This window comes from Apis florea, unplaced genomic scaffold, assembly GCF_048593485.1.
Source record: "Apis florea isolate Af1SG1 unplaced genomic scaffold, ASM4859348v1 contig_2201_pilon, whole genome shotgun sequence".
Lineage (NCBI taxonomy): Eukaryota > Metazoa > Arthropoda > Insecta > Hymenoptera > Apidae > Apis > Apis florea.
The window spans coordinates 555479-571346 of NW_028256542.1; the positions used below are offsets into that span (position 1 = coordinate 555479).

A 15868-nucleotide genomic window follows, 5' to 3' on the forward strand; every position below is an offset into this window, starting at 1 on the left:
AAATTAAACAAACTTCTTATTATTCCACTATAGATCGTGATGAATGCTCAGAATGGGGTTTCTGTGAACAATTATGCAAGAATACAGAAGGTTCTTATACTTGCAGTTGTGCTCCAGGTTTTATACTACAAGGACTCAATAAATGTCGAGCCCAACAACATCCTGGTGTGAAATTAGAATTGTTAGTTGCTCAAGAGAAAGCTGTATGGAGGATGTCTTCTAATGGAGAAGATAGAACTATTGTTGCCAATACTACTAGCGCTAGTGGAGTAGATTATCTCTATTCTAGAGACTTACTTTTGTGGAGTGATGTTAAAACGAAGAAAGTACACTCAGAACCTTTAAATGGTGAAGGTTCTAGTTCCAGAGTGGCTATATATTTAACAAGTTCATGGGGACCAGTTTCTATTGCAGTAGATTGGATAGGAGAAAAATTATATGTAGTAGATTCAGTAGTCCAAAAAATCGACGTGCTTGAGTTAGATGGAAGATACCATGGTATTGCATTGAGTTCCAATCTGACAAATCCAACGGATATTGGTCTAGATCCTACAGTGGGTTTAATGTTTATAGCCGATAGTAAACGAGTTTTAAGAGCTAATATGGATGGAACTGTAGATTTCCCAATCGTTTTCGAAGCAGCATATAAAGTATCTGGTATTGCTGTAGATGTGATTGCTCGAAGAATTTTTTGGTGTGACTCCCAACTGGACTATATTGAAACTGCTGATTATTTAGGACGAAATAGAGTAATGGTACTTAGAGGAACACATACACCGTCTCCAACGAGACTGACACTTTTTGAGAACAGAATCTATTGGACAGACGGCACAAAGCAGGCCATTATGAGTGTAGATAAAACAGAGGGTGATTATTCTATACGAACGATTTACAAAATGAGAGATGCTAAAGCTATTAAGATCTTGCATCCTTTAACTCAGCCAATGGTTTCTAATCCTTGTGGGAATAATAATGGTGGCTGTCAACATATGTGTATAGTAACTGCAGCTAGTGATCAAGAAAATAGATTAGGTTATCGATGCGCTTGTGACATAGGATGGAGATTATCCAGTGACCAAAGAAATTGTAATTTGGTACAAGAATTTTTAATGTATTCACAACAAAGATTTATCAAAGGCAGAGTATTAGATCCTGTAATGGAAGGATTTAGCGATGCTATCTCACCTGTAGTTTCCAGAAGAGCTAGATTCGTTGGTCTAGATTATGATGCATATGACCAATATATTTATTATAGTGACGTTTTACAAGATGTAATTTATAGAGTTCGTCAAAGTGGCGCTGGTCGGGAAGTTGTATTAGCTAGTCAGAATGAAGGTGTAGAAGGACTTGCAGTAGATTGGGTTGCCAAGAATCTATACTATATCGATTCAAGAAAAGGTACATTGAATGTTTTGAGTACTAGAAATGTCACATATCGCAGAACATTGCTAAAGAATTTGAAACGACCAAGAGCCATTGTAATTCATCCTAATCAAGGATATATCTTTTTTTCTGAATGGGATAGACCTGCAAACATTAGTAGAGCTTATACTGATGGTTCTAATTTGATAGTCTTTAAAAATTTAAGTCTGGGCTGGCCAAATGGTTTGGCCATTGATTTTGCAAAAGATAGATTGTACTGGTGTGATGCTCTCTTGGATCATGTACAACATTCTAATCTGAACGGTACTGATGTAAGATCAGTTAAATCTAAATTAATCAGACATCCTTTCTCTATGGCTATTTATGAACAATGGATGTATATTACTGACTGGCGATTAGATGCTATTATTCGACTCCATAAAGAAACTGGAGAACAAGAATCTATTCTCGTTCGCCAACCTGAAACGAACAGACTTTATGGTGTGAAAGTCTATAGTCGTTCAATTCAAACTTTTTTACATGATCATCCATGTTTTATTGATAATGGGGGTTGCGAAAAATTATGCTTTGCTATTCCTCAAAATAATACTAATAAATATGGTATTACTAGATTGACTAAAGTTTGTGGTTGTCCTTATGGCGAACGTATTCAAGAGAATGGCAGAACTTGTGCACCTGATCCAGAAGCTGAACCACCACTTGAAGCTTGTCCTAATACTTGGGACTTTACCTGTGCAAATCAGAGATGCATATCACATGCCTGGGTTTGTGATGGTGAAAATGACTGTTTGGATAACAGTGATGAACGGAACTGTACCAAACCAACTTGTGCTCCTAATCAATTTCAATGCAAGTCTGGTAGATGTGTTCCTATGAGCTTCCTTTGTGACTCTGAAAATGATTGTGGAGATTATAGCGATGAAGCTTCTTGTCCAAATGTGACTTGTACTGCCAATCAATTTGCTTGTGCTAATAACAGATGCATACCTAATACATGGAAATGTGATTCCGAAAATGATTGCGGTGATAGTTCCGATGAAGGAGACTTTTGTGTAGCAAAAACTTGTTCCTATTTCCAATTCACCTGTCCAAGATCAGGTCATTGCATCCCACGATCTTGGGTCTGTGATGGTGATAATGATTGTTTTGACCAACAAGATGAGATGGATTGCCCACCAGTTACTTGTCTCAGCACTCAATTTACTTGTGCTGATCAAAAGATGTGTGTTCTTGATTCGTACAAATGTGATGGAATATCTGATTGTAATGATGGCAGTGATGAAGTTGGCTGCCCATCCTTAGCACCTGATCAATGTAATACTGATAAGCAATTTCAATGCGTTAGTTCAGCGATTTGCATCCCAAGAAGTTGGTACTGTGATGGAACTCCAGATTGTCCAGACAGATCTGATGAACCAGCTTCTTGTGGGCAAGTTGGCTGTCAATCAGGTTTCTTCAAATGTCGTAATGAGAAATGTGTATTTAAAGCATATATCTGTGATGGAAAAGATGATTGTGGTGATGGATCTGATGAAGATACTGAATTACATGCTTGTACTGCACCTGAATTCAAATGTGATTCACAACAATGGAAATGTCCAAATGTGACTAATATATGTGTGAATATAACTAGTGTTTGCGATAACAAATTTGATTGCCCTAATGGTGCAGATGAGGGTCCAGCATGCAATTTTCAGGAATGCGAGTACAGAGGAGGTTATTGTAGTAATGATTGCATTGAAACACCTTTAGGTAAACAATGCACATGTCCTTCAGGGGAAGAACTCAACAAAGATGGATATACTTGTGAAGATTTGAACGAATGTGAACCTCCAGGACGCTGTTCTCAGATTTGTGTTAACATTAAACGTGGATACTATTGTAACTGTGTTGAAGGATATACTCTAGAAAAGGATAAGCATACTTGTAAGGCATTTAATCACAGTGTTGCGTTTTTGATAATATCTAACAGACACACAATTTTGGTTGCTGATCTTCAGGATCAAGCATTAGAAAGAGTACCAATTAATGTAGAGAATGTTGTTGCAACTGCTAGTAATATGCATACAGGTACCATTTTCTGGTCAGATATGAAACTGAAGAAAATATCAAGATTGGATAGAGGTAGTGATCCTGAAGATGTAATTTCAACTGGATTGGACTTAGTGGAAGGTCTTGCTTATGACTGGATAGGTCACAATTTATACTGGTTGGATTCCAAATTGAATACTATTGAAGTAGCCAAAGAAACTGGTTCTAATAGAATGATATTGGTTAAAGAAAATATTACTCAACCTAGGGGAATGTGTTTGGATCCTAGTCCTGGAGCAAGATGGCTTTTTTGGACAGATTGGGGCGAAAATCCTCGAATTGAAAGAATTGGTATGGATGGTACTAATAGATCAACAATTATTAATACTAAAATTTATTGGCCAAACGGTCTTGCTTTAGATATTGCGAATAAGCGAATATACTTTGCTGATAGTAAGTTAGATTTTATTGATACTTGCCTTTATGATGGTAGTAAAAGAATTCAAGTATTAGCTAGCTCCCATTATTTGTTGCATCCTCATTCTTTGACATTATTTGAGGATACAATGTATTGGACAGACAGACAATTGAATAGAGTACTCTCAGCTCATAAATTCTATGGTGTAAACCAAACTGTGGTATCTCACTTGATATCTCAACCTTTATCGATACATGTTCATCACCCTGTTCTACAACCAATCACTGCAAATCCTTGTGCAAATAGTACCTGTGATCATTTGTGCCTATTATCTCCTACTAAACCTCAAGGTTATACTTGTAAATGTCAAGTTGGATTCAGATTATTCAATGGACAATGCTTGGAAGAGGAGATACCTTATTTGATGGTCTTACGAGGCTCTCAAATTGTGGATGTTGCTTTACTTCCAAGAAGTATTAAAACTGGTTATATAACTCCTGTTGTTGGAGTGGAGAGTGGTAAATTCATAGACTATGATAGGAAAGAAAAAATGATCTATTGGTTACAAACTAAGGATGATGATGATGAGAATGGTACTATTTATACAACTCCTTATAATGGTGGTAATAGAACAGAATTCCCTAATGCTTCTGGCGAAAGTGGCATTGTTGGAGCTCCATCTGCAATGGCATTTGATTGGTTAGGAAGGAATTTGTTTATTGGAAATAAATATGCTTCTAATATAGAAGCTATAAAGATAGATGGAAAAATTAGATATCGAACAATAGTACTTGCTAATGATGGCAATAAAACTTCTGTAGCCAAACCAAAGGCTATGTGTGTTGATCCTCTTGAAGGACATATATTCTGGGTAGACGATGGCAGTTTTGGCATTCCTATGAAAATTGGAAGAGTTAATATGGATGGTACTAATCCCATTATTTTAGTTGATAACGTGGAAAGACCAGAAGCTATTACAATTGATATTCCAACTAAGACTATTTACTTCAGTTCATTATATCCAGCTCTAATTATGGCAATATCAACTGATGGACAAAATCTGAGAACTATAGTATCACAGAACATTGCATTGCCAAAAGCACTTGCTGTTCATGACTCTAAACTATATCTTCTTGATCCACTGTATGATAAAATAGAAAGAGTAGATTTGCCTGATGGAAGTAATCCTACTACAATAATTGATAATGATTCTGAGCTTAAGACATTGACTATTTATAAGAAACGAGTTACTGGAGATCATCCATGTTTTGTAAATAATGGTGGTTGTGAACAGATCTGTCTTCCAGCTTCTGGAGGTACTAGAGTATGTGCTTGTGGTATGGAATATCGTAAAGTCAGTGACACTTCTTGTGAACCTTTTAAGACCTTTGCAGTAGTTACTCAGTTGGATGTTGCTAGAGGATACAGTCTAAAAGATGCAAAAGAAGCAATGGTACCAATCTCTGGTATAGGTCATCATATTCTTCATGTAGACGTTTATACTGCAGGCAACTGGATTTATTGGGTAGAGTTTAATCGTGGGATGTGGAATGGAATATTCCGTGTAAGACCAAATGGTACTGAATTACAGCATATTGTAAAACAAGGTATAGGTTCAAATGGTATTAGAGGTTTAGCTATTGATTGGGTTGCTGAAAATATGTATTTTACCAATGTGTTCCCTCATGATAACTATGTGGAAGTATGTAAATTAGATGGCAGTAATAGAAAAGTATTAGTGAAGAAAACTACAGATTCCCCTAGAGAATTAGCCGTGAACCCCATTAAAAAATATCTTTATTGGATAGATTATGGACAATATCCAAGATTAGGTAAAGCCTATTTGGATGGAAGTAATTGGATGTCTATAGTTACATCTGGTATTAGCACTCCACGTGATATAACTATTGATCCTACTACACACGATGTGTATTGGGTAGATTCTAAACAAGATACCATTCAAAAGGTTTCATATACTGGTGGAAATCGTCAAATCATTAGACGGAATCTACCTAATCCTATGGGTGTTGCTATTTATGGTAATGATGTTTATTGGGTTGACAGAAACTTAGGAACAGTGTTCAAAGCTAGCAAGCAGAGCGATATCAATTTGCCAACAACAGTGAGATCGAATTTACCTAAATTAAGAGATATTGTTATGTTTGATCAGAACAATCAACCTCTGGATCCAACAAATCCTTGTTCATCAAATGGAAATGCAGGCTGTAAACAACTCTGTTTTGCTATGCCTAAGGAAAGTTCAGTTCCTTTCAAATGCGAATGTGCAGTTGGTAAATTAGCAGTAGATGGAAAAAACTGCGAAAATGTCAATGAATATTTGGTATTCGCTACGAGGACAGAGATTAGAGCTATTGGTTTAGATCCACAAAATACGACTATACCATTTAACTCGATTGGAAATCTAACTAATGTAGTGGGCGTAGACTTCGATTATCAGGACAAAAAGTTATTATTTACTCAAATTAGGCCTTGGGCTAAAATAGCTTGGATGCAGACAGAAAATCCTTCTTCTTCTGAAATTCATACATTAATTAGCAAAGGAATCAATCCTGAAGGCATCTCTTATGATTGGACACAAAAGAAAGTCTATTGGACGGATTCATCAAATAATAGTATTTATGCAATGGATTTAAATGGGTCAAACCTAGTGATGATTGCCAGAGTAGATAGACCTAGAGCTATAGTAGTTGATCCTTGTAATGGATCACTATATTTTACTGATTGGGGTCGTTTTGGAACATCAGGAAAGATTTTTAAAACTACAATGGCAGGTTCTTTGAAGAAGGCTGTTATTGATAAAGATCTTTCTCAGCCTAGTGGTTTGGCAATTGATTATGAAGATCGTATGCTATATTGGACTGATGCAGTTAGAGAAAAAATAGAACGTTCAGAATTGGATGGAAGTAATCGCCAAATCTTAGTTAGTGCAACAATATATCCTTTTGCCATAACAGTTTTCAGAGAGCATATTTATTGGACAGATCTACAATTAAGAGGAGTCTATCGTGCTGAGAAGCATACAGGAGCAAATAAAGTAGAATTAGTAAAACGATTGGAGGATTCACCTAGAGACTTACATATTTATTCAGCAGCTAGACAACAATGCAAGATAAATCCTTGTAATATTTCAAATGGTGGTTGTGATCAATCTTGTCATCCAGGTATAAATGGCTCAGCAGAATGTAAGTGCGATGATAATAGCAGATTAGTAAATGAGGACAGAATGTGTGTTCCCAAAAATGTAACCTGTGACTCTAGTAAATTTGCCTGTAGAAATGGTCGTTGTATTTCAAGGATGTGGGCATGCGATGGTGATGACGATTGTGGCGATGGTTCTGATGAAGATACTAATTATTGTTCTTATCATTCATGCAGTCCTAATGAATTCAGATGTAATAATGGCAGATGTATATTTAAAACTTGGAAATGTGATCATGAAAATGATTGCCGTGATGGCAGTGATGAAGAAGGCTGTATATATCCTCCTTGTGCTGCTGGAGAATTTACTTGCGCCAATTATCGCTGTATTCCTCAATCACAGGTTTGCAATGGTATCAATGATTGTAAAGATAATGTAACATCAGATGAGACCCATGAACGCTGTCCAAGAAATACTACATGTCCACCTAACCATCTAAAATGTGAAAAAACCAATATATGTGTAGAGCCATATTGGCTTTGTGATGGAGACAATGATTGTGGAGATAATAGTGACGAAAATCCATTACATTGTGCTCAAAGAACTTGTCCTCAGAGCTCTTTTAGATGTCCTAATCATAGATGCATTCCAGCTACTTGGTATTGTGATGGAGATGATGATTGTTTGGATGGTAGTGATGAACCACCTGGTTATTGTCAATCAGAAGGTAGAACTTGTTTTGGAGATTTATTTACTTGTGATAATGGAAATTGCATACCTAGAATTTACATCTGTGATGGAGACAATGATTGTTTGGATTATTCTGATGAAGATGAACGTCACCAATGTAATGATAGAAAGTGTGATGAAGAAACTGAGTTTACTTGTACTGCGAATAAAGTGTGGCACAGAGCACAATGTATCCCAAAAAAATGGTTGTGTGATGGGGATCCAGATTGTGTAGATGGAGCTGATGAAAATGTGACATTGCATCACTGTCCTACTCCAACACCTTGTGCTGAAAACCAATTCACCTGTGACAATGGACGTTGTTTAAATCAAAATTGGCTATGTGATCATGATAATGATTGTGGTGATGGTAGTGATGAAGGGAAATTCTGTAATACTAGATACAAACCTTGTACTAATCAAGAGTTTACTTGTCATAACTTTAAATGTATAAGAAAGCAATTTCATTGTGATGGTCAGGATGATTGTGGTGATCATTCTGACGAAGATGGATGTCGTAAGTAATAATGTATTGATATTGTAAATCATTTAAAAATTATAAACTATATATAAAAACTTATTAAATTATATATTTTTTAATTTATAGCACCAAAGATGAAAAACATGACCTGTTCAAATCCAAAAGAATTTATGTGCGCAAATGGAAATTGTATTGACCAACAATTGGTTTGTAATAAGGAACCTGATTGTGCAGATGAGAGTGATGAACCTGCTCATTGTAATGTAGATGAATGTGCAATGGTAGAAATGAATCAGTGTGCTCATAAATGTATTGATACACCAACAAGTTATTATTGCGAATGTAATCCAGGTTATAGACTTTTAGCAGATGGTAAAGCCTGTGAAGACATAGACGAATGTGTAGAAACACCACAGGTATGTAGTCAACAATGTCAAAATACACCAGGAAGCTTTTATTGTAAATGTAATCATTACTGGTATGAACGTGCTGCCGATGAGCATACTTGCAAGAGAAGAGATAATATTACACCATGGATTATTTTTACGAATAAATACTATGTCAGAAATATGTCTATTGATGCTCTCAATTATAGTCTGATGCATCAGGATCTCATAAATGTTGTTGCTTTGGATGCTGATTATGCTGATCAAATGCTCTACTTTTGTGATGTTACTGCTAAGACAATTTTCAGGTTAATTCAAGTTTATTTTAAAAAATAGTTTGTTCAAAATTGATAAAACTTATTTTTTCATAATTTTTTCTTGCAGAGCACCTATTGCAGGAGGAGAAAAAGAGGCAATTATTAGACATGATAGTCTTGGTTTGGAAGGAATAGCAATCGATTGGATAGGACGCAAACTTTACTGGCTTGATCGTCATGCTAAACATTTAGATGTTGCTGAACTTAATGGTACCAACAGAAAGACTTTATTGACTGGTATAGCTGATCCACGTGCCATTGTTGTTCATCCTGGTACGGGATATTTGTACTTCACTTCATGGCATCTTCAGGTGATTTTTGTTGATTTCAAATTAAATGTATATATATCAAATATTATGTTCAATATAATAATCATTCTAACTTTTAGGCTTATATAGGAAAAATGGGAATGGATGGTAGTAATTTTACAAGAATTCTTACTTGGGAGGATGATATAGCTTGGCCCAATGCTTTGACTATTGACTACTTCACTGATAGAATTTTTTGGGCAGATGCTCATTTAGATTATATTGCATTTGCCGACTTGGAAGGTCATAATAGACGCAAAGTTCTTTCTGGAACTGCTGTACCTCATGTTTTTGCTATTACTATATTTGACGACTTCATTTTTTGGACTGATTGGAACTTGAAGGCCATTAGTAGAGCAGAGAAATTTTCTGGATATAATTTACGTGTTCTTAGAAATACAACTCATAGACCATATGATATTCATGCATATCATCCTTTGAGACAATTACCTTACAATAATCCTTGCAATGAAAATAATGGTGGATGCTCTCATTTATGTTTAATTTCACCACCTGCAAGTTCTTATTTATTAGAAGGCTATGGTCAACCTGGTGTAACATCATATAAATGCAAATGCCCTAATCAGTTTGTGTTGGATAAAGATGGAAAGACCTGTACAGCTAATTGTACTGCTGGTCAACATAAATGTGGCCCTCCAGATGAAAAATGTATTCCATGGTATTGGAAGTAAGTATAAAAATATATTATAATAATACAATTTTAATAAATACAATATAATTAATTAAATTATTTTCAAGATGTGATGGTGAAAAGGACTGCAAGGATGGTTCAGACGAACCTATCAGTTGTCCAGCACGTGTTTGTCGACCTAGTGTTTTCCAGTGTGCAAATGGTAACTGTAGACCTAGTGTAGCTGTTTGTGATGGCGCAGATGATTGTGGGGATAAGAGTGACGAGGCTCATTGTAATCTAGAATGTGGCGAATTAGAATTCAAATGTAAATCCAATGGACGTTGCATTCATGAGTCTTGGAAATGTGATGGAGATGCTGATTGTAAAGACGGCAGTGATGAAGACCCTGCTATTTGTCGTAAATATTTTTTTCTACATGTTTCTATATATTTTTATGCATATTATAATTATGTATATGTATATTATATATATTTTTATGCATAATTATGTAAAAATTATTTCATCAAAAAATTTTTTTAATTCAGATAATCGACCATGTGATCCAAACACAGAATTCACTTGTAAAAATAACAGATGTATTCAGAAAGTGTGGATGTGTGACTCTGACAATGATTGTGGTGATGATAGCGACGAACCAGCGTATATGTGTCGTCAAAGAAATTGTACTACTGGTTGGCAACGTTGTCCAGGTCACGCTAATTATCGTTGCATACCGAAATGGCTCTTCTGTGATGGCAAAGATGATTGTCGAGATGGTTCTGATGAGCTTGCTGAGAATTGTCCCAAATGTGATCCTGAAATGGATTTTAAATGCACTAATAACAGATGTGTACCCAAACAATGGCTCTGTGACTTTGCTGATGACTGTGGAGATGGTAGTGATGAAGCTGAAACAATGTGTAAAAACCGTTATAGAGAATGTTCGGAATCTGAGTTCCGATGTGACAACGGGAAATGTATTGCCTCCAGATGGAGGTGTGATTCTGAAGATGATTGCGGCGATAATAGTGATGAGAATGGTTGTCAAGAATTCGTGTGCAAGAATGATACATTCCAGTGTGCAAGTGGTCATTGCATAGCATCATATTTAAGATGTGATGGAACACGAGATTGCAGAGATATGAGTGACGAAATTGGATGTCCACCAAGATATCCAGGAGGAAGATATTGCCCACAATCTAGATTCCAATGTGATAATAACCTTTGTGTTTATCTCTCAGATATATGCGATGGAAGTGATGATTGTGGTGACGGTTCTGACGAAAATACCAATATGTGTGGTATGATTTTTTTATTTTTATTTTTATTTTTTTTTTTTGATATCGAATAGGCAATATAGAAGTTTGTTAACATTTAATCATGTTATTTAATAAAATTCTACAGCAAACTTTAAGTGTGATACAACAAGGAGGTTTCAATGCGTCAATCACAAATGTATTGCTAAATATCAACTATGCGATGGCATTGATAATTGTGGTGATGGTTCTGATGAAAATAACATGACTATGTGTGCATCCAGAATTCGTCCATGTGACGCTATAACTGAATATACATGTGCTAATAAGAAATGTATTGACCGAACGAAACTCTGTGATTTTGCTGATGATTGTGGAGATTCCTCTGATGAACTTGGTTGTCGTAAGTTTAATAATCTAATTAATATTAAATTTATTACAAAAATTTAAATGATTCAATGTTCACTTGTTTCCATTATAGATCATAATAAACCTTGTCTGGACAGCAATAAAGGTGGTTGTTCTCATTATTGTCACAATATCACTGAAGGTGGATATATTTGTGCTTGTTATCCGGGTTACATAATTTCACAAAACAATCGAAAACATTGCGAAGACATTGATGAATGTGTTACTGGTCAACACCAATGCTCTCAACTTTGTACTAATTTAAATGGCACTTATTCTTGCTCTTGCAGACAAGGCTTTGAATTGTCTGACAATCGTAGTGGCGTATGCAGAGCTGTAGACACTAATATGATGATTCTATTTGCTAATGGTCCAGGAATTAGAGCTTATGATCCTTATGATAAACAAGAAATTGAGGTTATTGCGAATGAAAAAAGAGTACAAGCTCTAGATTTTGATCCTAGATCAGAGTATGTATTTTGGATCGATGGTTATGATAATTCCATTAAAAGATCATATATGGTGAATGCTAAGGGTGGACAAGTAAAGATTGGATATGCTCAGGATCTTAATATAAAAAGTACTTTCTTCTTCAGTTTATGATATTATGTTATTATAAAATATATTATACAATAATTTAAAATAATTTATGTAGGTGAATCAGGTCTCACAAGTTTGGCAATGGACTGGATTTCTGGTAATCTCTATTGGACGGAATTTGATTCTTCAGGAACGACGTTATTTGGAAGAATAATGGTCTCAAAAGCAGACGGTAGATATCGTCGAAGTTTGATAACAGTTGGCTTAGAAATTCCAACTTCCATTGTAGTCGATCCAGAATTGGGTAAAGCTATTTGGGCAGATGCTGGTAGTCAGCCAAAAATCGAAATCGCTTGGATGGATGGTGATAGACGGAAACAATTAGTCTCTGATCGAATTGGACAACCTATAGCACTCACGATTGATTATTCTATGCAGCATGTCCTTTATTGGGCTGATAGTAAACTTAACACCATTGAATCCATTGAACAAGTAATTTCAATAATTTTATTCAGTTTATTGAATTCAGTCTTATTCGTTTCCAAAAATGTTAATTTTTTTTTAGGATGGATCAAATAGAAAAATAATCCTTAAAGGGGACAGTTTGAAACATCCAATTTCTTTGGATGTCTTTGAAAATAGTTTATATTGGATAACAAGGAGAACTGGTGAATTAATCAGACAAGATAAATTTGGTAGAGGCGTGCCGGAAATTATTATCAAGCATGTGCCCAACTCGGGAGGAGTTAAAGTGTATCATCAACAAAGATATAATATTTCCTTAAGGAATCTTTGTCATGAAGATCAATGCACACATCTGTGTGTTCCTATCCCTGGTGGTAATCGGTGTCTTTGCTCAGATAGTATCGGTCCTCTTCAACAAAGAGAGACTATACGATCAAACGAACGTCATTGTGATGCAACTAATGAAAGACCTCTTCCTGCACCGAGAATTTGTCCTTGTAGAAACGGTGGACTATGTCAAGAAGTCGAAGATAAATTGCAATGTGATTGTCCAGCTCCATTCCATGGAGAATTCTGTGAGATTATGTTAGGAGCTAGATCCACTAACGCCACTGCTGCTATTGTGATACCTATTGTTGTTTCTATTTTGGTTCTATTTGGAGCTGCAGCTATTATTATGGTACTGAAAAAGCGACCTTTGTGAGTTTTTTTTTTATTTTCTTTATGTTAAATTTTCTAGTCTGGAATTTTGGTAAATAATTATTTATAATAAAATTTTTATTAATTTTAATAATTTGGAGATATATTATCAAAAATGTGTAATATTATTATATCCTAAATATTGATATTTATAACTAAACTTTATTATAAATAACGATCACCAAAATTCTTTATTTTTAAAATATTTTTATTCTAATTAATAAATAATGAATAAATGATGAATAAATGATGATCAATGATTTTTGCAGTGGAAAACCTGGAGGTCTTAGTAGTTTAACTGGTGCTCAAAGTGTATCCTTCAGGCAAGGAAGTAATGTTGAGTTTGGTATACCTGCTCACGAAAGAATGGTATGTATTATAATAACTATTTCTATATTTTATATAATATTTTAAAATTTTAAAATAATTACGAGTATTAAATGGTATTAAATAATATTAAATATTATTAAACGAAATATAATATTTAGTTCCTATATGTAGTCTCTATATTATTAAATAGGAACCTCTGGATGTGGAGTACAATCTTGGTGATGTTAGTAACAAAAATAGGGATTTCAGTAATCCCATGTATGATGCAGTGAATACAGAAACAGGTGCGACAAATGGTACTGGTGCAAGCAGCAGATATGAATTACCAGCTGAAATGAAACCATCTAGTATTCAGCACAAAGAACCACCACAGTTGCATCTAAAAAGAAGAGAGCTTGATCCTACACCTATTGATTCGGGAAAGGACACGCAGCAGTTGGTCGAGGAAGACAAGTCCGAGTGTTAGATAGTTTAACTATTTTGTGCAGTGATGTAGTTAGAATTTTTTGATGATTTTGAAAAGAATCAGAGTCACTTAAATAACATATTGATTTAAGGATCTAATAAATGATAATGTGATGTATTGATCTATTTACAAATTTATTACAATTGTTATTTGTTAAATCTGAAAGCATGTTGTTGATTCATTTAGAATATAGTAATTATCAATATTTTATAAATTGAAATAGTTCTGAATCATATTATTTTATGGTATAGAGTTTTTTAATATTCATATAAGTATTATTTATCTTTGACAAAGGGATTTTTCATAAAGCTCAAGACTGAATATTCGATATATTTTTTGTAATTTTTACATGTCTCTGTAAAATTCTAGAAGGAAATATGATAAAATTATAAATTTATAACTTATTTATAGGAAATTTTAAAAACAAAGAGGTACAGGAGTGCATCTGACTATGTCACTGCTTTATATAGGAATACTCTCGCATCTATGATACTTCTATCTCAATATAATTTCAACTAATAATGTTGAAAGAATAACAAAATTGAATACATTAAAATACAGAAAAAAATAAATAAATAATAGCATTAATAAAATGGGGAAAAATGTATTCGTTTTTTTGATATATATTGAGATTAAAGTGCAACTAGTGATGAGTTTGTATCATCTTAGGTGCGATTTGTAAGTCTTGTAAATATAATTATCACAAAATATTAACTTCATATTGTCCATGTACCATAACGAAGCGAAACATTCCATATTATTTTTTTTGAAGAGGCGAATTAGAGTGGGTTTTAAGGGACTATACATATGTTAAAAAAAACCTCGATAAACGAGTTACTTTACTTATTAAACGTTTTCTTCGTGATCTGGAGGAGACGAATCTATTTTGGAAAAGGAAAAATTGTTTTCTCTTTTCAGTTTATTTGATTACATGTGAGCGTTGTTATATGCGTTTGTACATTTTTTTTTAGATTATGCGCGAGGAATGTCAGTGTACAGTTTTTCTTCCGTAACAATTGTGATTGTAAAAATAACAAATTGGATCCGAATATGCAAGGTGAATATTTTAAACAAAGTGTACTCATTTTTTGTTGTACACCCTAAACATGAGTGAGAAAAAGAAATCTTTTTATATTATTTCTTTCTTTCTTAAAGATTTACTTTTTAACAGTAGAATCTCGATTATTAAAATTACTAAACGTAATTGTAAGATATAATAATTTCAAAATTTGTGTATTTTTGTTGTTGTATATTGCATAAAAAATTATACAGATTGTTAAATCTAATTCCTGATTAATAACTTCTTTTTCCAACATTCATTTATTATCAAATTAATAAAATTTTCTAGAAATCAAACTTATATTTATTTTCAAGTTGAATACTATATATTTTACAAATCATAACAGTAATTTACAAATTTATCAATTTATAATTTATATTTTAATTCTAAAAAGCAATGTTAGATAATATATTACTTGGCTATCTTAGAATATTCTACAGAATTCTATGATTATTTAATCAAGTTTCTACTGTAAAATAATTATTTAATATCTTTTTCTTTAAATGTAATGTAAAACATGCATTGTATATAGATTTTACAAATCAACGAAGAAAATCACTGACTCAACTTCTTTACAAATTATACATAAAGTTATATAAATAAAAAAATCTATATATAAATATAAATATATATGTACGTATGTATGTATGTATATGCGTATAGATAAATTAATGCGCATCATTATCAGGAATGACTTTATCTCTTGGGCAGGGCTCCAGAGTTTTAATTATTATGTTTTAATTATTATTATTTTTAATTACATCAGTATTTTCTGTATTTTTTATTGAGATAAAAAA

General features: G+C 33.8%; 1 protein-coding gene across 1 annotated transcript in view; it reads left to right on the forward strand.

The window, feature by feature from the left end:
• Positions 1-15297, forward strand: part of mgl (low-density lipoprotein receptor-related protein megalin) — a 33586-nt gene extending 18289 nt beyond the window's left edge. Inside the window, exons 7-18 of the mRNA XM_003692566.3 lie at positions 34-8238; positions 8329-8896; positions 8973-9216; positions 9294-9901; positions 9973-10265; positions 10393-11148; positions 11252-11506; positions 11585-12091; positions 12167-12543; positions 12617-13215; positions 13485-13584; positions 13736-15297. Coding sequence (XP_003692614.3) covers positions 34-8238; positions 8329-8896; positions 8973-9216; positions 9294-9901; positions 9973-10265; positions 10393-11148; positions 11252-11506; positions 11585-12091; positions 12167-12543; positions 12617-13215; positions 13485-13584; positions 13736-14011 — 12788 coding nt within the window. The 3' untranslated portion in view covers positions 14012-15297. The remainder of the gene's footprint in view (positions 1-33; positions 8239-8328; positions 8897-8972; positions 9217-9293; positions 9902-9972; positions 10266-10392; positions 11149-11251; positions 11507-11584; positions 12092-12166; positions 12544-12616; positions 13216-13484; positions 13585-13735) is intronic.
• The last annotated feature ends 571 nt before the right edge of the window (positions 15298-15868 follow it).